This window comes from Micromys minutus (genome assembly GCF_963924665.1).
Source record: "Micromys minutus genome assembly, chromosome: 18".
NCBI lineage: Eukaryota > Metazoa > Chordata > Mammalia > Rodentia > Muridae > Micromys > Micromys minutus.
Genome location: NC_137953.1, coordinates 39,753,955 through 39,775,773, shown reverse-complemented (window position 1 = coordinate 39,775,773; position 21,819 = coordinate 39,753,955). Strand labels below are relative to the sequence as shown.

The 21,819-nt window shown below is 40.5% G+C and overlaps 1 protein-coding gene across 2 annotated transcripts in view; it reads left to right on the top strand.

Moving 5' to 3' along the window:
• Nucleotides 1-1,597: 1,597 nt before the first annotated feature.
• The window catches only part of AGK (acylglycerol kinase), a gene marked incomplete at its 5' end in the record, with an annotated part of 73,750 nt that continues 53,528 nt past the window's right edge, over nucleotides 1,598-21,819 (top strand). Inside the window, 2 exons of one of the 2 annotated variants that reach the window (XM_080932088.1) lie at nucleotides 1,598-1,698; nucleotides 18,553-18,592. In XM_080932088.1, coding sequence (XP_080788214.1) covers nucleotides 1,598-1,698; nucleotides 18,553-18,592 — 141 coding nt within the window. The remainder of the gene's footprint in view (nucleotides 1,699-18,552; nucleotides 18,593-21,819) is intronic. The other variant, XM_080932089.1, reaches the window with a different exon arrangement.

Genomic DNA, 21,819 nt, shown 5'->3' with positions numbered 1-21,819 from the left:
AGGCCATAGCATATACATAACTCCTTTACTCTGTGACTCCTGATCTGTAGGCCTCTGAGAACTCCCTGACTGTCTGGCTCCTTCAGGTCCATCCCAGTTAGGTCCATTTTTCTGGACTCAAGGTGGATCCTGTTCTCGTTCCCAACATATATTTCACGGTGTTACAACTTTGCTTGTACAGTTGTATTGCAGTTAGAGATTTAAGATTTAGGACCATTTGAGAATGGCTCTTGCTCTTCCCTGCCCTAGCCCTTAACACAGAGTAGGTATTGTCTATTAAAGGCCTCTTGACTGTATAACTGATTAGGGTCAGATAGAGAGAGGTCAATAATTACATGGACTTTGGGGATTTTTTTGTTTGTTTGTTTGTTTGTTTTTTGTACCAGCTTGGATGGCTTCATTGATGTCTGCAGTGTGACCATTTCTTCCTAGGAGATTTTAACCAAGAGGAACTAAAGGGAGAAATAATTTTTATTTAGATAATAATTTACATTTATTTTAGAAAACTTAGCTATATTGCAACTTTAAGATGCCTTTTAGCACTCTACAACTTAGAGGATATTATGGAAAAGTTATGCTTTTATTTATTGGTATTTTGATTGGTAGTCCTCCTTGAACATAATTGGGTTAGTAACACTAGTTACAGATGCTAATTTAAATTTACCCTGCTAATTTTATTTAACATTGTATTTTGGTTGTTTTTTTCTACATCTATGAATATCTTAATTAAAAAAAATTGAATCGCTACATGTCTCACTCAAAAGAACAGTTTTGGGTTAGCTATTATGTGACAGATTTTACTTGATGTATATAGGTTTTAGCAGTGACCACAGCCCTGAATTCATGGAATTTACTCTAGTTGGATAAGCTAATTAACATATTTAAAAATATAAATATCATCAAATGCTGCGATACAAAACCAGAATAAACATTTTAGGCCATTTAATTTTTTATGAAGAACTAATTTACCTTCCTTACAGGAGTAGGTGTGGATATCTGTCTTGTATTTTGTCATGAGTGAATATGATAATTCAAAACTTAATTTTATATGTGAATAATAATAGCTGTTTGTAATTTGTATGCCTTTGATTAGCAAATTGAACATTATTTACTGAGCCACGTGCATTGTGTTTTTTAAAGCATATTCACCACTGATTTTCATATTGAAGGCTTGGTGTTTTCTTCTGTTTTGAATAAGCTGTTGCTGGTAGTTTGGTCCCTCATATGTAATAGACAGATATTCAACAATGGTATAGTGGGATAGTAAGAAGGCAGACATCAGGGGGAGCCTGGAGATTTATTCTCCTTTCTGCCATCCTCTGCCCTAATATGCATGGGAAAAGGTGGGTGTATATGGAAGAAGGAGAGTCAAGGTAGAAATGCATGAAGAAAAGGAAGCAGAGATTAGGGAGTGCATCAGAAGATGCTGATGGTGACTAGACAGGAAAGGATAAGAAGAACCAGAGCAGGAGTGGCAAAGAAAACAAGAAAGGAAAAGGGAGGGGAGGGGAAACTTTAGAGGAATGGATGTAGGATGCTCCGTAATTATCTTGGATAACTTTTTTTCCTTTTCTGCCAATTGAATCTATAGGAGAAGATGACTGCATTCTTTAAAACACTTCGAAATCATTGGAAGAAAACTACAGCTGGAGTCTGCCTGCTGACATGGGGAGGTCACTGGCTATATGGAAAGCACTGGTAAATACTGATAGCCCGACACCCTCCGCATCCGATTTTAGAAGGACCCATAGGTCCAGGTTGGAATCTTGTTCAGCTGCACAGCTATTCAAATCAGAAACAAAGGTCCTGTGTAACTGACTATCTGAAGCACTGGCTGTAACACCCACACGTCAGTGCATATAGTTGGTGAGGTTGGAATGAAAGCAAGTTTCACTCACTTTCTTTGCAATCGAAGAACTCGAGACTCATCCTAGAAAGAATAAAGTCCCCTCCCAAGTAAGCAGTCAGTTGAAGTTGTAACTTAAACATCTCCTTGGGATTACTTCCCAGTATTTCTTACTATGGTCTGTATCTGCCATCCCCTGGTTGCTGACTATATACTGGCTCTGCTTCCTCCATCCCCTGTGACTATCTTCATCTATTTCATTAGACGGGGTTAATTTAAATGAGAGCACAGATTAGCACCCTTTGTGTTTGAATAAGAAATTCAGTATAATCATGTTAGATCAGCCTTCACACATGGTTGGAGAAGAAAGTGCCAGGTCTTCCATTTTGCCTTTAGATAGTAAGATGTAAATGAGCAGAAATTTGTATAAAAATTTAAGACAACCAAAATAATTATAATTTTTAACTGACCAAATGCTACCTCTTACATGTACCAACACAGAAATATAGATCTATTCAGTATTGCTTGCCTAAACAGGAACCAGGATGGCTTTTTCCTATTTCTGCAAACAGTGCCATTGAGATTTTGACAGGGATTACACGGAATTGTTAGATTGCTTTGTTTTGTGGCCATTTTTTAGCACTGTTTCTTCTAGTCTATGAGAATAAGATGTCTTCTTGTTTAGTGGCTTTTAATGGACACATCTCTTATTTAAATTTATTTCTAAATATTTATTCTTTTTGATCTTCTTGTATAATTGATTTCTTAATTTTTTTTAATTTGTTGTTCAATCAGTACATAGAAATGCAGCGTACTTTGTTAATTCTTTTTCCTTCTTTTTTTTCCTGTGTTTGGGTGGAACTGCTCTGATATTCTATATAAAAGCTCATGTCACCTGTAAAGACAGATAGATAACTTTCTTCTTCTTTTCCATTCATTTTAGATGTATTTTCTTTCTCCACCTTCTTTCCCCTTCCTATCTTTCTCCCTCAACCCCTAACCTCATGATGTCTTTCTAGCTGGCTATGAACTTAGGATCTTCCCCCCACCCCCAGCCTCCCAAGTGCTAGGATTATAGGTATGTGCCACCCCTTGGCACTTGTAACTTACTTTTCCTTCATACTTACTCGGAGTCAGTTCCTCCTTTACTTGTACTGCTGCCTGGCCCTTTCAGTTCAAGTGTCCTCCCCATCCCTGCCTTCAAACTCTGCTTCTCCTGCCCTCTGTCTCTCTGCCTGTCTCCTTCTTGTCCTCTGTGACCCCTTCCTTCCTTTCTTCAAGCATGAATAAAGAGCTCTCTGCCCAAGGCCCTCTTCTCATGCCTTCCCCTGCATGATCTCAGATGTACAAACTCTCTTCTGTCCAGTCCCAGGTTTTTGTTCATCTCCATAAAGACCTCTTCTGAGCTCCAGACCTAAGTGTATGTTCAGTGCTGTGTTGACTTGAATGAGATTGTCAGGAGTGCTATAGTCTTGTGGCATTTGAACTTGATCTTCAGTTGGTGGTGCTGTTTGGGAGGTGTGGCCTTGCTGGAGGAAATATGCCTTAAGGGTGGAGTTTTGAGATTCAAAAGACTCACAGCATTTGTTGTTTGCTCTCTCTGCTTCCTTCTGCCATCTTGCCTTTGCTCTGCCATCGTGGACTCTCAATCTCTGGAAGCATTAGCCCAAACTAACTCTTCCTTTATCACAGCAATAGAAAAGGAACCAAGACAAGTACTTTCTTAGGATGCTTCACAGGATTCTAAAAACAAAACTCAAGCTCAAGCTGTCCCTCAGTTAATGGAGATACTCACTAGCCATTTTATTTTCATAGATATCTGGACATCCTCATTCCTCCTTACCCATGTTTCTCATATCCTGTGCATAGATTTAAATGGTTTTACTCTTCTCATGTGTTCTGTTTTGTCTGTCCCACTGTCCCTATCTTCATCGACACTGGTCTCTTGTGGGGATTATTCTTAGCTTCCCAGCTTTTTGACTGTTTCTGTTTTGTACACCGTTGCCATGCTGTTGTTTTGCAAGTGAAGGTTGCTATTGCTTTTAGACTACAATCCCAACTCTTACCAGCTGTGCACGAACTTGGCCTCATCTGCATACTTCGGTAGCCTTGCTGTATCTTACATTTTACCATATGGCCTTCAAGTCTTCTCAAGTGATCTGATTATTATGTTTCAGAATCTCTGGAAGGGCTTTGCATATGGCATTCTTTTTTAGGCAACTGAAGTTTCTCTGAGTCTCAAGTACTGTGTTTTCAAATACATCTCCTCCCTTTAATCTAGATTAGGCGGTCTTCCTGCAGTTTCTCCATAATGCTGTGAACTCTTCCTCTATAGGACACTAATGGTTGTCGCAGGGCCAGTGAGGTGGCTCAGTGGCTAAAGTGCTTGCCATGCAAACATGAGGAAGTGATTTGGGATCCCCAGCACCCACATAAAGGTTAGATATGGCAGTTTGGACCTGTAACCCCACCTTTTGAGTTGTGGAGACAGGGCAATCCCTGGGGCTTGACTGGTATCCAGTCTAGTCAAAACTTTGAGTTCCAGGTTCTCTGAGAGACATTGTCTCCAGAAAAGAAGGTATAGAGTAATAGAGGAAGACACCCAACAACATCAGCCTCTGCACTCTGTGAGTACCTACACTGGTGAGTACACCTACGCACGCACACTCATGCACACGTGTGCACACACAGAAAACCACTCATTGCTATTGTGACCATTTGCTTTGCTTATGTCTTCTCTCATCATAATGCTCTATAGCCTTTATCTTGCATGGTCCCTGCACATAGAAGGACTCAGTGCACACTGTTTATTGGGGAGGATGGAAGGATGACACTAAGAAGTAGAGTAGCCACTCAGTTGGCCCCTTCTGCACTCCTGTCTAGGCTGTCGAGTTCCAAACAATAATGCATTCTATCTATAGTCAGCTTCCTCTTCCAGTGCTCACAGATATATCTTGAAATAGTCATGAATTTCTGTTAAATCTTCTGCCTTCTCTATATTCAGATAGCCTTAGCTCTCATTTGAAAGAGAAAATTAAAAACCACAGGCCAGTTATTCACAGAGACACTTTTGTGTTCTTTCTTTTGTGCATGAGGCAGCCTTCCTGCTGCCCAGTGACCTCCTTTGTACCCAACCCTCACCATCTGCACCTACAGTTGTGTCTTTAATCTTCAGCTTTTTCCTTGTTGATCAAAATCATCCCAAACTTAAACATGTCTTCCCTGAAGTGACAATTCCGTTTGTTTACTGCCCTATCTATCTTTTCATTTATGCCAGCTTTTAATGTTTTCCTCTCAACCTTTTCTGCCATTTCAGACTCAGGTTAGTGAACTTTGGTCTATAGTCCATCATTTGACTGAGCAAGCTTTTGACAACGTCATACCTAGCGTCTTAGCCTAGTGAGTACTCTTCAACCTTTACCTGCTGCATTTGGCTGGCTTTGCTCTGTTTTAGTTACTTTAGGCTGTCCTTTTGTTTTCTTTGTCGTTCATTCTGGTGTCTTACAGACTGCTGACTTACTTGGCATATTTTGTAAGAGACCCCCAACCTCTTGTCTGTTGAGAGGTAAGTGAGAGATCCTGGCACTGTTTCTTTAGACATTTATCTCTTGACACTTGATGCAGATAGAGGAGGTGAGAGGGCACTCACAGCAGCTCTGCTTCAATTTTAATTCACGTGTCCCGTTTTTATTGCTTCCTCTTATTAATCTTTTGATGGAACATATTTATTTGTAGGCTTTTTTAGTGCTTATAATATTTATGGATTTCTTTTTTCTTGAGAGTTCCATCTATTTTCTTCTTTCTCCCAAGTTTCAAAGAAGACATTCATTTTTACTTTTTTTAAAGATTTCTCCTATATAATTTTTCTGCTGAAGGCTGCTGTAGTTGGCAGGAGCAGCAGGGATAGCTCTCAGCACAGCTCTGTGAGAGCAATTGAAGAGGAGGAAATGACCCCGTGTGCTGAGAGTAAAGAGAGTTTAAGTATTGCTCATTCCTCTCCAACCGCTCTTACCGAGCCTTCTGGCATCCCCCGGGAAGATTATGTTCCAGGCTGCCAGTTCATCATGTCAGCGGTTTACCTGCAATAGCCTTTCCTACTTTTCTAGCCTTTTAGTAGCAAAGAGCCTGCTGATTAAAAAGTAGCAGAAGAAAGGAAGCAGTGTAGTATGAAAGTTGTCACTGGAGTCAGACATCCTAGTGGTGTGACCTTGGGTTCTTGAAGGTTTACCTTCTTCAACTGTGGAATGGGCATAGTAGTATATCACTGGGTCACTGAGAGATTGATAAGATAACTGCAAAGGTCTAGCTTAGCTTGTTCTAGAGTAATTTAATGTAATGTCTGCTTAGTACGTGGAGAGTTAAAGCAAAATGCAGCTGGTATCTGGGCAATGAATGACGTGAGAGATAGCCATTAGGGCAGGAAGACAAAGATCTGCCAAATGACTAAAGAAGAGGCAGGGGCTGAAGAGATGGCTCTGTGGTTCCAAGTACTGGCTGCTCCTGCAGAGGACCTGAGTTTGCCAGCACCCATATAGTCTCTCAGAATCCCTTGTAAATCCATTTCTAGGAGGATCTGATACCTTCTTCTGGCCTCTGGGTACCACAAATATGCATGGTACAGGTACACACACACATAAAATAAATATAAGATAAACCTTAAGTTACATACAGTGTTCACTTCAGGACAGCAAGGCCATCAAGACATATCTTGGTGATCTGACTCGAAATCATTGTCTATAATCACTGGAGACCCTGTCCTAGCTTATTCTGCCTTTGGTCTGTCTCACTGTTTTGGTCATTGAGCCTTGGCCCCACCTTCACAGCTAACCCTTGTGGCTCAGTAATTGATGACAGCTCTAATCCTGCTTCTTTTTGGCCCCTACTTTTCAGTTTATGCCTTTGACTCCAGGCTTCTGGCAGTAGTTTTACTACTGACCCTTGCCTATGTTCCAAGTCTTCCTTCTCAAGAGACCATCTATCATCTCAAGTTGGCTAGAATTCCTGCTGTCTTTTCCTGAAGATTTTTAAAATCTCAGTCACATTAAGTCTCTTGTTAAGCTTGTAGAGCAAATGATACTATAGCCATGGCACTGGGCTCTCTGCTTATTGGTTTAAATTAATCTTGGAGACGTTTTTCCTCCATGTCTTGTAGCACCAAACATGACTAGATGTACACTTGTCTACAGGGTTTGTTCAGTGCCATTCAATTGTATCGAGGCCTTAATGATAATGGCTAACCATCAATGTCGATGGGTCTGATTCTCAGCTCTTGGTATTTATGACATTGTTTTATTTTCCTAATTTGATGACATGCTTATTAGTCTCACAGTAGCATGTTAACATGATAATAGCTACATGCAGGTGCAGAAATAAGGACAATGAAAATATATCACACTGTTGTTGTGTGTGAGTGACCAGAGGATTTGGGTGCAATTGACAAGCTATTGAGAAAGAAGGATCACTTCTTAGAGGCCCCTACAGTAGCATAGCTCAGATAAAGCTCTAGAGCCTGGCAGTATGGACTTGAACTTCATTCATATTTATCGGCAGTGTCTCAGTTACTGAGCTGTGCTGGGAAGAGACATCATGACCAAGGCAGCTTAGGCACACATGACACTAGAGAAGTAGCTGAGAGCTTATATCTAGTTTGAAAGAGGAGAGAGAGAAAAAGAAAATGGGGGTGGGGTGGGAATGGAGGGAGAGAGAGAGAGAGGAGGAGGAAGGGGGTAGTGGGGAAAGGCTGGCTATGACAAGGACTTTTTGAAACTTCAGAGCCCACCCCCAGTGACACATCTTCTCCAACAAGGCTGCACCTCCTGATCCTTCCTAGGCAGTCCCGAAACTGGGAACCAACCATTCAAATATATGAGCATATAGGGGGCATTCTTATTCTCACCACCACAAGTAGTGAAGCCTTGGGTAACTTCTGTCTATGGTAGATTCTCTGACTATAAACTGGAGGTAGTAGACAGGAAGACCCTTCTCTGTGGGTTGTCATATAGACTTTTTTTTTAGAACAGAACTTGGTTCAAAGAACAGTAGCAGAAACAACACATCTTTTGTTTTTTTTCCTTCGTGAGGGAAATCTTAAAAAGGTGTCATTTGAATTGTGCCTTGAAAACTTAGTGGAGGCTGGTAAAGAACATGACTTAGATTTGCATGTTTTCAGTGGACTGTGGAAAAGCCAGGTTGTAGGGTTTTACATATCAGAAACCTGTTTGAGCAGCAGTAAAGATCTCAGAGGGATAAGAATATTGTGACCAAGGTAACATTTTACAGGTTTAGCCTAGCCTCCTGTGCAGGGTCCATTTTAGAAGAGTCCATTTTGACCCCAAAGCTATTGGAGACCTGCACTGGAGGCAGCCTAAGGAAAGGAAAGCAAACTGCAGACAGGAAGCTGGGTACCAGGAGTGGTACCGCACTGCAGGCCTGGAGGGAGGTTTCTCTGGCTTCAGTGTTGCTGCCTGTCAGCTTCGTGGCCTTGTCAAGTCACTTAAACCACTTAACTCTAACCCTCGTTTCTCATCCCACATGAGGGATAATTTTATGTGTTTGGCAGGTGAGTTGCAAAGACTAAATGAGGAGGTGTGGGTCAGCTGCCTTATACTGTGCTTAAATTTAGCTCTCTGCAGATGCTAGCTGTTGTTATTGCAAGGTGATTGACTGGGTATTTGGCTGAGGCAGAGGAGAAATCATTTTATGGCTTCAAGACTGGTATAATTGGTGATGCAGAAAGAAGAAAGTCCCCATGGAGAATTGGTTTGAGGAAGAGGTATTATATTCTATTTTAGGCACACTAAGTTTGAGACCCTGACAGGGTAGGCAAAGGGAATGTGTTAGCTGCAGGTATAAATTATGCATGAGCCACACTTGACTAGACTGGTATTTTTTCCTTTGGTGGAGATTATGGTTTCGGGAGCGTCTTGGGCTTTGGGTCCGAGTATCTCTGGATGTCTGACAGCACATGCTTTACCCTGATATCAGTTCGGATGAGCCCCTGACTCTGCAGGGGTTGTCCAGGATATGGCTTCCTTCCCTGTAGCAGTTGCTTTGCCAGTGCTGAAGGTAGGAAGTTTATTCCCCTTTATAACTTTTCTTTTGTTTCAGATTTTGTTGAAATTTTGATAAAGCAGTTTGTTTTGCTTTTTAGTCATTTCAAAGTTGATTTTGCATCACCCCATCCCCCACTCCACAGGCTGGCGCTGAAATCGGGGTTTTAATGGGTTCTATTTAAAGAAGCTCATTTGTGGGCAATTAAATAACATGCTTGTCAGCTCAGATGTGATAGGGAATAAGGGAACCTTTTTTTTTTAACTTTTAAATACAATGAAGTTTAATTATATTCCATTTCTTTTCAACTCCTTTTGTTAGATTATGTGGAAAACAGATTTCTTCCTTAAAAAAAAAAAAAATCAGTATCTGTACTTTCCTGTGTCTCAGATGGAAGACAGGAGGTATATTTAAGCTATATTTTGTCTTTTTGGCTTCACATAATTGAGGACATGTTTATGTCAGTGGTTTTACTTGTTCCAAGGCCTGTACAGAAAAGAACTGAATCTGCTGCTGGAATCAGCTCCTCTTTAGTAGAACCCAACACCCAGACACTGGACACTGACACCGGCAGCTGTGAGCTTAGTGCTTTCAGCTCAGTTGTTCAGCTTGGTCAGCGAGTACCATCTCATGTGGGGTGTTTTCAGAGAGAATTGTTAGGCTTTGAGAGAAAGGAAAATTTCTCTCAGCCTCAATGTACTTGAATACCTTCATAATCCATAATATCGGAGTAGTACTTTGTCATTTCTTCTCTAGATTTGGTTACCTTGCTTATAACTGAGACTCAGTGTAAATTTGCTTTTAAGACATTTGCCAGTGTATAAGGATGGTCTTTGGAATCCAGGGAACTAGTGTTTTGGTTGCCTAGTAGAGTGACAGAGTGAATGATACATTTGCATGGAAAAAGAAATCTGGAATAAGGTGTTTAAATGGATAAAAATGAATGGATGGAAAATGTAGATGTGAGAGAACTGATTCCCAAAATCCTCTGACCTTCACTTATATGCTGTGGCAAATTCACCACACAAGGATATGTACACAGATAAATGTATCAAAAATGAATTAGATAGGAGTAGAAATATCACAGATGCACACTCACACACTCACACACAAAAGCTAGAGGGCAATGGATGCTCTCTCATGGTGGTATAACAGACCTAAGCAGAAATGTAGCCACTAGTCAGATGGAACCCTATACAGGGTGTAGAGGATTCAGTCTGATTATTTGTGCTTTTATGACTATCAGAATGGTAGGGTAGGAAGAAACATTGGTGTCTTGTGGGGACTTGGGTCTAGGGAAAGAGTGAAAGTAGAATAATTTTATATTCTAAGGAAAGAAAAGGCTTGTAGGATAGACTTTTCCATTTCTCTCACTCAGTGGATGGGTGTGTGTGTGTGTGTGTTTGTGGTGGGGGGAACATAGACTGCAGAAACATCTTCTGGCTAATGAAAAGTCCTGTAGGTCAGGCTCACTGGACAGGGTAGTTATGAGAGAGACCCCTCAAGGATGCCACCTTTTGTTAAATAATTTCCTATTCTGAGCTGGAAGGGGAACAGGCTGTAAGGAAGAAACATGAGAAACCAAGAGTTACTTAAAGCATTCCCAAGTAATAGCTTGCTCTGTACAAGTGTAGAAAAGTGACTGATCTGGGAAGATTGGGGAAAGGTGGTTTGGGGGTTTCTTACTTCAGAGTGTGAATGGGCACCAAATAGAGCTGCTTAGAGCAGCATTTGGAGGGGTAGAGTTGAGGTCTCTGTCTTGGGGAGAGGTTAGTCTGTTTGAAAACTATTACTGAACTCTTCAGAGGTTGGGGAACATTTGTGGGCTTTTCCCTAATCCCACCTGCAAGAAGAAAGATATAATAGCACTCCAGGACTGGTGCAGGGAGACCAAGTGGTTGACTGCTGAGAATACCGAGGAAGTGGCAGGAGTCTCTGCAGAAGCCACAGCAGGCTGAGAAGCAGGGTGTTTCAGTTCTAGTGCTAAGCCTCCATTCACTTTCTAACACTGTGTGTGTCCACAGGCCAGCCAGAGCTTTCCTGAAACTAGATCAATTAGTCATTTTCTAGGTGCTCAAAGGACTTGAAAAAAACTGCCTAAGTGAACATTCTGGAATCTTTAGGGGATAGAGACTGTGGTTGGACTTCTCTGTGTTCTCTTTATATTTCAATATAAGATGAGAATCACCTCTACAGTGATCTTTGTTACTAGTTAGGGTGGTGGTACACCTTTGGGTTGACGGGGTTGGGATGTACGAAGGGTTGTAAAGTGATGGGCTACATCGCTTCTAAGAACTTTTTCAACCTTCATTGTTGAATGCCCTCCTGAAGGCTTCTTTCTCATTCCCTGTGTAGCTGTGGTATTAAATTCATTGGGTCCCATGAGCTCTTCTTTTACCTTCCTCCTCCTCCTCCTATTATTATTATTATTAGTAGTAGTAGTAGTAGTAGTAGTATTAGTATTATTATTATACAACTTTGTCTCTCCTCTCTTCTGTTTTGGCAAAGAACAATTCTTGAGGGAACTGTTTTTGCCTTGCTTTATATTATTATTTTAAAATATCTCTTCCACTGTTGAATTAAGCCACCAACTAAGCCACCAGCTAAAAAGTTGCTGACCACCTTTGTGCACTTTTCCTTTAGTCTAGGAGACTGCCTCCACATTTGCAGGTCGTCTGTTAACTTTCCTGTTCTTTACTTACTTTCACTCAGCAACACAACTGTAGTGGGCTTTGATGCCAGCCATCGTCTGTGTGGCTCCTTGTTTTCTTTTATATAGTTTTATGGTATTGAAGTGAAGATATTTGGCACTTACTATATATTAATACTATTTTCTTCCTTTATACAACTTCAGGACTTTAGCAATTTCTTTATCATTTTATGCTTGAGAGAGTTGAGAAGATACTTTTCTTTGGTGTCCATCATAGGGAGGCCCAGGAACATGGAAAGATGCTATCCATATAAGCGGAGATACTAGAGTGCAGGACCCCATATTCTTTCAAGCATTTGAATTGTCCCCTTGGGGTTCTAACCTGTCACACTGACTTTTTCCCCTAAAGAACTGAACACTTTTTAGGAAGGAAAGCTTGAATGTTCTTTAAAGTAGGCTGCACTTTCTTCTGCTGGGTCAAAGCTCCGTTTCATAGGCACAAGTGATGTGGTCGTGGTCACTGTTTTCTTACATGCAACAGGGCCAATGAAGCAGTCTTCAACTCCTTGGGAGCGAGTCTAGGTCATGAGGAAGGGGTTGAACCATGTAATTGGGAAATACTTCCCTCTAGTTACTGGCAAAGATGCACTGTTTGCATTGCTGTTATTTTTGTCCTTTATCCCTCCTTTTCCATCAACAAGAAGTGAGTGTAGCCCCTGGCAATGTGGTGACTAATTATTTTAGGAAGCCTGAGTAAGTCACCGTGGTTGCTGTAAACATCTAAACTTGAAATCTGTTTTGTGTAAAGCAAAGACAGTGTTTGCATGCACCAAGGGAAAACTGGTGGTAGAAATTGCTCAACAATTTACTTCTAGCTGTAGTGGGAAATATTCTTTTTGGGAAATGGGATGGATCAGTATAATTTTTCTCTTCATGTAAAGCTGTTATTGAAGTAACAACTTATCTTATTTTGCAGTCCTAAAGTAATAAATAAAACACTTATGGCTTGGAATAAATTGAGAGCATCCTATTACCTGTAGTAGCAGGCAAGTTCTTTTAAAGCCTCAGGCAGGAACATCAGCAGATTTTTTTCTTCCTTCTTTTCTAATCTAGAAGCTTCTAATTTCTTTTTGTCAAAAAGCTTCCATTTTGGTTCTGAGTAGGTATTGAGCGACCCTTTCTGATATGACAACATTTTAAAGAACTTCTTGTAAATTGTGTTTATCATTAGTGCCCAGTAGGCACCTTGCTGTATAGAAAGAAAATGGGCTGCTAGCTGATGTACAATCAGTATTCTGTGTTTGGTAGCTAGGTCTCTGGCTCACATTCAGACTCTTGATCCATTAGGTATCTAGAATGAATTTTGTGGCCCTGAAATCGTCTCAGGCTTAGTTGTATATAGAAAGGAGCTCTGTGCTTTGGTTTTGAAGAGTACCAGTTGCATCCTGTTCTTTGTATGTATGCTCACACACAGCCTGAGGTCCTTCTGACTCGGCAACATTCCCATGATAGTGTGGGAATTTTCTTCCTTGTCCTTGGCTACACTGGAAAGCTGTCTCAGATGATCTGCTCATTCAGGATTGCCAGGTAGTCAGACAAGAATAACCTTCAGTTTCCCTTCAAGAATGAAGTGTGCCTTCTAAACACAGTCAATTTTCCTGTTCAAACATTTGCCACTTACTTATTAACAAATATTCATTGAGTTCCTACTATCTACAAGAGTCTGGGTGGGTTGTACAGGAGAAAATACTGGCAAATTATCCATTATTTAAATAAGTCATTTAAAGGAAGACAAGATGAGTAGTTTTATGTGTGGTTGGTTGAAGGCAGGGTGGTATTGCATTTGGGTTTTTTTGTTTTTCTCTGAATTTATGTTAGTTGGTTTTCATAACTATTATCTAATAATGGGCAGAAACAACTTACAACAACGGACAGAGGTCTTATTTCACCTCACTGTTCTCATATGGGTTACAGCCTGTCACACTGGGGAGGCGTGGCATGGGGAACATGCGAGTGGGCTAGAAGGCAACAGAGTGCAGGTTGGAACCAAGGTGACTCTTCATTCAACTACGTACTACCTCCTAAGGTGCTGTAGCTTTCAAAACAGTACCACAAACTGCGGACCGAGTGTTAGAGATATTTCAGATTAAATCATCACATCTGGGATAGATAAAATGACCAAATACTTTAGAGGTCTGAACACTAGTACCTTTTAGGAGAAGCAAAGCATGAAGTTAAAAAAAAAAAAAAAATCAAAGGGAATGATGGGAATAAGGAAAATTTAATCCTTTCCTTGATTATCCACCAGATCCTTCATTTTGTTTTCCTTTCTTCCTTCATTTTTTTTTTCTTTTACTGAAAATAGATTTCTTTCTCATACAGTATATCCTGATTGTAGTTTACCCTCCCTCTACCCTAGTTACTCTCTCCCTACCTCCTCTTCCCTTTGGATCTACTCTGTTACAGTCTATCATTAGAAAAGAATAGGAGTCTAAGATAACAACCAAACATAACAAAACAAAATATAATAAGATGAAGCAAAAACTATCATATTGAAGTTGGGCACAGCAACCCAACAGGAAAAAGAGAATCCTAAGAGTAGTCAAAAGAACTAGAGACAAACTTGTTCTCAGTCAGGAGTCCCATAAAAATACTAAACTAATAGATACAGTATATGTGTGGGCCCTGTGCTTGCTTTAGTCTCTGAACTCATGAGCACGTTGCTTAGTTGATTCAGAGGACCATGTTTTCCTGAGGTCCTCCATCCATTATTGCTCTCTCCTCTTCTTTAGAATTCTCGGAGCTCTGAGGGAAGGGATTGGAGGGAGGCCTCCAATTGAGATTCTGCATAATGTCTGGTTCTGGGTCTCTGAATCTGTTCCCACCTGCTGCTGGAGGAAGCCTCTCTGATGATGACTGGATAAGGTCCTGATCTATGAATATAACAGAATATTATTAGGAATCACTTTATTGATTTTTTTTTTTTTTTTAAAGACAAGTCAGGTTTGGGTTTACCTTAGGTCTCTGGGTTGTGTAGTTCCAGGTTCTTGGTTTTCCAAGCAGTGTTGGGTATGGGTTCCTTCTTATGAAGTGGGCCTAAGGTCAAATCATACATTGGTTGGATATTTCTACGAGTCTGTGCCACCCTAGCATAATATTCAAAGCTAGGTCAAAGGTTTTGTGACTAGATTGATGTCTATGGTGTTTGTTTGTTTGTTTTCTGTAGCTGACAGAGTACCTTCTCATACTAAAGAGTCTAGACTGCAATGGTGAGGGCTCCATGTAAGCATTAGTTCGAGTTTTCTACGTTCAGTGAGGTGTGTGGGTGACAGTGGTAATATCCCATCCCATGGTAGTTTGCAGAGAACAGCCTTTTTTTCTTAATAGACTGTTTGGGGATTTCCATGGGAGCCTTTTGGCCAAAAGCTCAGTCAAATGTTCCCTAATCCCACCACTTCAAGAGATAGCCAGTTGAGACTCTATATTCCCCATTACTAGGAGTCTTCGTTAGGATCCCCTTCATAGAGTCTAGAAAGTTTCTACTATACTAGGTTTCCATACCCTTCATGTGCCTCTCAAGTCTTTCCCCAAACTCTCGTCCTCCACCCCATCTCTCCCCTTACCTGATTCCCTGTTGAATCCCTACGAACTCCCAGTCCACCCGCAAAGTCTGTCCTGATTATTCCTCTCAGGGAGATTCCTGTATTCCCCTAGATCCCTCCTCCTTTCTGGGCCTATATATAATTGTAGCTCTGTTATCGTTTATTCAATGATAAGTGAACATATACCATATTTATCTTTCTGGTCTGAGTTACCTCACGCAATATGAGTTTTTCTAGTTCCATCCATTTGCTCACACATTTCATGATGTCATTTTTTTAACAGCTGAGTCATGCTTCATTATGTAAATGTACCACAATTTCCTTTTCTGTTCTTTTGTTGAGAGACATCTAGCTTTTTTCCAGTTTCTGGCTACTATGAATAAAGCCACAGGGAACATGGTTGAGCAAATGTCCTTGTTTTAGGATGGAGTGTCCTTTGGGTATATCAAGAGTGGTATAACTGGGTCTTGATATAGATTGATTCCCAACTTTCTAAGGAACCACCATATTGATTTGGGTAGTAGCTGTATGAGTTTGCACTCCCATCATCAGTGGAGGAGTGTTTCTGTTGTTTCACATTTTTGCTACTGTGAGCTGTCACTTGTGTTGTTTATTGATCTTAGCCATTTTGTCATGTGTAAGATGGAATTTCAAAGTAGTTTTGATTTCCATTTTTTTGATGGATGAGGATGTTTAAGTGTTTCTCAGCCATTTCTGATTCTTCTATTGTGAATTCTGTTTAGATGTGTAGTACATTTTTAAGTTTGGTTTTTGATACCTAATTTATTAAGTTCTTTATGTGTTTTGGATATTAGCATTTTACTTGATATAGGGTTGGTGAAAAATCTTTTCTCCATTCTATAGGCTGCTTCTTTGTCTGATTGACAATATTCTTTGCCTTACAGACACATTTCAATTTCATAAGGTCCCATTTATTGATGGTTGCTCTTAGTGCCCAAGCCATTGGTGTTCTGTTCAGGAAACTGTCTCCTGGGCCAGTGTTCAAGGCTGCTCCCTACTTTCTCTTCTGTCAGATTTAGTGTGTCTGATTTTATGTTGAGGTTTTTCACACACTTAGATTTGAGTTTTGTGCAGGGTGGTATAGTCTATTTTCCATTTAGATTTTTTACATGTGGTTTATCAGGGTGCCTGTTAGCATTGGGGGATGGGATTCAGCCACAAGTTAGGGAAGGAAGGTTAGGAAATTGTCCTGTGGACCATAGATCTCTCTATAGGGAGGGAGGTTAGGGGATGTCTTATGGACCACAATTCCCTTTACAGGGAGGGAGGTTAAAAGATGTTCTATGGACCACAGGCCCCCATGGCTGTAGCTTTCACTGTTCACGCTACAGTATCTGCCTCATCACAGTCACTTGGCTTTATGTTTTCTTCACATGGTTATCTTCTCTGAAGTTCTAGCAAAACCATATTTCTGAAACATTTTTGGAATTTCTTACAGTAGTTATTAGAGTTTGCTATATAGATCATCAACATATAGTTGACTATAACTATCTGAAGGCTTAGCATTTGTGGACTGACTGACCCATTGCAGATTAAAAAGTATTCATTAAAAATTAAATTTATACTGAAAATGTACATATTTTTGTCTTGTCTGCATTTGAACAATACAGTGCAACTGTTTGTATAAGTAGCCTTTATCTTGTATTAAATGTTCAGAGTAGTGATTTGGGTATCTGTGGTGGGGGAGTGGTATCCTAGATCCGTTCTCTGGAGGACTGTCCATCTTAGTTCAAGGATTCTTTGTTTGAGAATGCATTTGTCTCTTACAAACATCCTGATTCAGAGAATAAGATCAAGACAGTTCATGTAATTTAGAAATTAGAGTTAACTGTGACTATACTGGGATTTTCTTTGTATGGGCTAAGTCAGTGCATAGTCAGGCTTTTCTTTAGGCAGCATATTCCATTTTACACATTAGATTAATATTCTTTGATTTTGAAGACTATTCTGAAAGATCAGGCAGTATTAATAATGATGAAGGGTGGGATAGGGGAGAAGGTTGCACAACTCCCCTGCAACCTGGGCAGTTGTGCAGAGTTACACAGCAGGCGGGGCCTGAACCTGGCTGCCAGGGCCAATTGTGGACCAGATCTCATAAGAGATCAGCACCCCTCAACTCTATTAATGTGCGCTTTTGAGGTACTGGAGCCTTTATACTTTTCATGGAACATTGTTTCTAGCTTCCAGGTCATTCTCTATTTTGGGGTATTCTGTTGCTTGGCTATGGAAGACCAGTTAACAGGCAACAATTGTGGCAAAATCTATTATTTTTATTCTGACTCATCCTTAATTATCAGTATCAGTTTTGAGATTACTCTCAAAATGCCAAATTTCATGTCTCCAATGTTTATAAAGGTGGTCAAGGAATAATATATATATATATAAAGTAACCCTTTTTCCTTTAAAACCTTTTCTTCAGTTATTTTCTAGCAAAAGCAAGTGTGTACATGCAGACTCAGGTGTTTCAGACTGGCCCTGGCCTCTGCAAGCAATCAGAGCCCATTTAGTGTGCTCTCCTGACACACTTTGGAGATCTTTTATGTTAAACACATGTTTGCATTCTGAAAGAATGTTTTCATAGTTTGAAGCCAAACTTTTACCTCCTATTTTCATTTATGATATAGTAGAGTATCTGATAGTGCATAAAAAAAGAAGGGACTTTGATAAAACAGTAGCAGAAACAGCTAAATATCAAATTCAGCTTTGGCAAATGACCCAAGTAATATCCATGGGATAGAAAAACCTAAAATATGTATATTAGTTTCCTATTGTTAACTAATAACTTAGTTTAACACACCATCAATATTTATCATACTTTTTTTGGGCCAAAGTCCAAGGGTTGACAAGACCTGCCATTCCTTTTGAAGACTCTAAGGGGAAAAGCTACTTCCTGACTTCTCCAGGTTGGCAAGGGTTTCAACATTTCTGGGCTCACAGCCCCTTCCATCTTTAAAGCCGGGAAGTAACCACCCTCCCAGAGTCCCATGTGTTCTGATCACAGCCATAAAAGCTGCTCTGCCTGAAAGACCTATCAGATAATTCCGGATGCTTTCCCTGTCCTGAAGCTCTAAGTTAATCTGCAGTTTCCTGTTGCCTTGTGGAGCTACAGATCTTCAGGTTCTGGACATTAGGCTTTGATGACCTTCAGGGGTCTGGGGCATTTTTTTATACACCTGAATGTGAAAATAGCTAACACAAGCTTTCACTCAGAGAATGTATTTCCTGAATGTGCCCCTGATTTGAGAGCAGGCCTTTAAGAAATCTTCACTTAAGGTACTTTAAAAACAAAACTAAACAAACAAACAAACAACCCCATATCTATTCTATTTGGGTCTTAATCTCTAGGAATGCTAATGCTGGGTCTCTTTTGTTTGCTTTGATAGTGATAACCTACTAAGAAGAGCAGCCTGTCAAGAAGCTCAGGTAATGCCATTTTCTGTGATAAAATTAAATTATCCTTATCTCCATGGTGCAGGAGACACAGCCACTCCAGGGACTTACTTACTTGGGGTCTTACATCAGTGCAGTTGACTATTTTCCCTCCACCTCCAGATGGATCAGGCTGTCAGCCAGCTCTGAGTAGAATGGGTGGAAGTTAGCCATCTGGTGAAGAACAGCTCTGCCGCCCACCCTGTTAGCTTGTTTACTTCTGGATCACTCCCAAGAACACATAACTGGACTGGCTGAAGAGCTAGGAATTGGCGTGTGTTTGCAGTTATCCTTGAAGATCTGGCTAAACCCTGAATCATTCCTGATGGAACAGCCCCCAGGGATATTGGTTCAGAGCAGATGTTACCTCTGAAAGTCAGATCTTGTTAAAATTGTTGACTCCTACTTTAAAGCCCATCTCACTAATACAGCTGACTCGTAGCACTATACTGCCAGCCAGTTCCATGCAGTGCTGCCTAAGCATTAGTTTATTTGGCTGTGGTGACTAGAGCTGAGTTGTAAATCCTTTCAGATTTAAGAGCCTGGCTTTGCTCTCTTTCCTATTTGTGATTTATACCCTGCAGATGGATTTCTGTGACTCAGTGCCTTTTTGTTGTATGCCATTTCAGCTTATGATGTCAGAAATGCCTGAAGAGATGTAGGAAAGTTAAAATGGCAAGGAGAACACATTTAGTAGAAGTGGGTGTCAAACCTCATGTTTGTTTCTGAATTATTTTCATGATGGTAATGACAATAGATACTATTAATAAATCCTTCTTTGGTTCCAAATATGCTTTAAGAATTTGATTTTATTTCTGCACAGATGTACCAACTAGTATAGCTTCAAGTTATTTTAAAAATTAATTTTAAAAAGCTTTAAATTTTATTTTTAAGATCAGCATGATGTTTCACACCTATAATTCCAGCTTCTAGGAAGCAGAGGCAGGAGGATTGTCATGTGCTTACCTACTAGGTTACATGAGTTTCAGGTCAGTCAGAGATATGCTGGGAGGCCCTCAAAAAATAAGCTTTTGGGTTATTTTTGAGTCTTGGTATGATACTCTAGAAATACAGTCTTAGTGATCAAGTCAAGGTAATTATCAAATAAACGGTAATATTGAGTTCCAGGTAGTTCTGCTGATACACCCTCCTCTTACGGTGAATCCTCTGCATGTGTTCATTCTGAATTCCAGCCCCTCTTACTTTCCCAGGAACAAGATCTTGTTAGATACTTTCTCCCTTACTGTTCTAATCCTTCACTCCTCTGCACATGTGACTAAAGGTGGATTAATCCTCACAGCTTTCTCTACTTTTCCTATGATCTTTTTATGGTCTAAATTATTGACTGATTTAAGAAATCATGTAAACGCAACTCTAGTTTTTACAAACTTGTTAATTCATTGTGGACCTGACACTTGACTTTACAGGTCTGGTTAGGAATTCTCGGGACTGGGAAATGAGGATAAGGAAGGGGCAGTCTAGTGCTGTAGATCTGGAGTCTGGTTCTAGAGAACTGAGGTCCTAGTTAGGGTTTCTTTTTCTGTGAAAGACACCATCATGACCATAACAACTCTTATAAAAAAAAACAAAAAAACATTTAATTGGGCTGGCTTACAGGTTAAGAGGTTTAATTCATTGTCATAATGGCTAGAAGCTTGGAAACCTGCAAGCAGACATGGTGCTGAAGATGTAGCTGAGAGTTCTACATCCAAATCGACAGCCAGCCAGAAGAGAACCACACTGCGCCTGGCTTGAGTATCTGAAACCTCAAAGCCCACTTTCCTGTTATACACTTCTTCCCACAAAACCATACCTCCAATAAATAATGCCACTCCCTGTGACTCTGTGGGGGTCATTTTCACTCAGACTACCACATTCCACTTCCTGGCCCCCATGGGCTTGTAGCCATATATCATAATGTAAAATGCAGTTAGTCCTCAAAGTCTGTCATAGTCTCAACCATGTTTAAAGGTCCTCAGTTCAAAGTCTCTGATGCTCAAGGCAGTCTCGTAACTATAGCCTCCTGTAAAAATCAGAATGAAAAGAAATCAGATCACACACTTCTAACATACAATGGCACAGGACATACATTACCATTCCAAAATGGAGGAACGGGAGCACAGTGAGGGAACACTGACCATGTCTGCTGTCTAATCTCTCTTCAGATCTCAAACTCCTTTCAGTCCTTTTGACTGCGCACAGTTCTTTCTCTTGGGCTGGTTCCACTCTCTGTTAGCAACTTTCCTTGGCAGGTATCCCATGGCTCTGGCATCTCCAACATGTTGGGGTCTTCAAGGCCTCACCTTTACAGCTTCATGCAGTAGTCTTTCTAGGTCTCCATGAAGGGACATCTGCATATGCCTGGCCTCAACAGCTTCCTTAGTTTTGGAGGGAGATTCTATGACTCCTTTCTTGTGTCTTTGACTATAAACTTAGGTCCCGCGTGGCTGAAGCTGCGAAGTTATGCTGCTTGCATAAACCCCTTATTCAAATGAATTTTCTCCAGCTTTCTGTTTTTGATAGTTTTCTTCACTGCCTAAGCTTGGCTGTCCTGGAACTTCCTTTGTAGACCCAGGCTGGGCTTGAACTCTAAAATCCACCTGCCTCTGCCTTTCCAGTGCTGGGATTACAGGTATGTGATCCTGGCCCTAAACTTTTATTTAATTCCTTTTTACAAGTTGAAAGCTTAGCTGGGTGGGGTCTTGCTCTGAGATCACCACTCCCTTTATTCCATTTAGCATCAGGATTTTCCTTAATCTGTTTACACTCCCTGAGGCTCCTCTTCTCCCTCAACTGTGCATTTTGTATTTTTCCTTGCTCAGTTTTCTTTTCATTGTAAATCTGCATAAGACTATTAGCCACAGAAGACAGTCAATGCTAGGTTGTTTGGAAATGTCCTTTGCTAAAACTTTTAATCAATAATTCCTTAAGTTAGCCTTAGGCAGATTTTTTGGACAAGGGCAGAAAACAGCCACAATCTTCACCAAAATATGACAACAACAATCTCTAGACCACATGCTAATATTGTCATCTGAAACCTCTTAAGCTGAGCTCTCATAGTTCAAATCACCCTCAATATCACTATCTCCCATGATTCTACTAGTGTGGCTCATTAAGCCTTGCTTAAAATGTCCAATGGCTTTTCTAGTCCAGAGTCCCAAAGTGCTCCATATACTTCCAGGCAAAAACAATGTCAGGCCTATCATAGCAATACCCCGCTC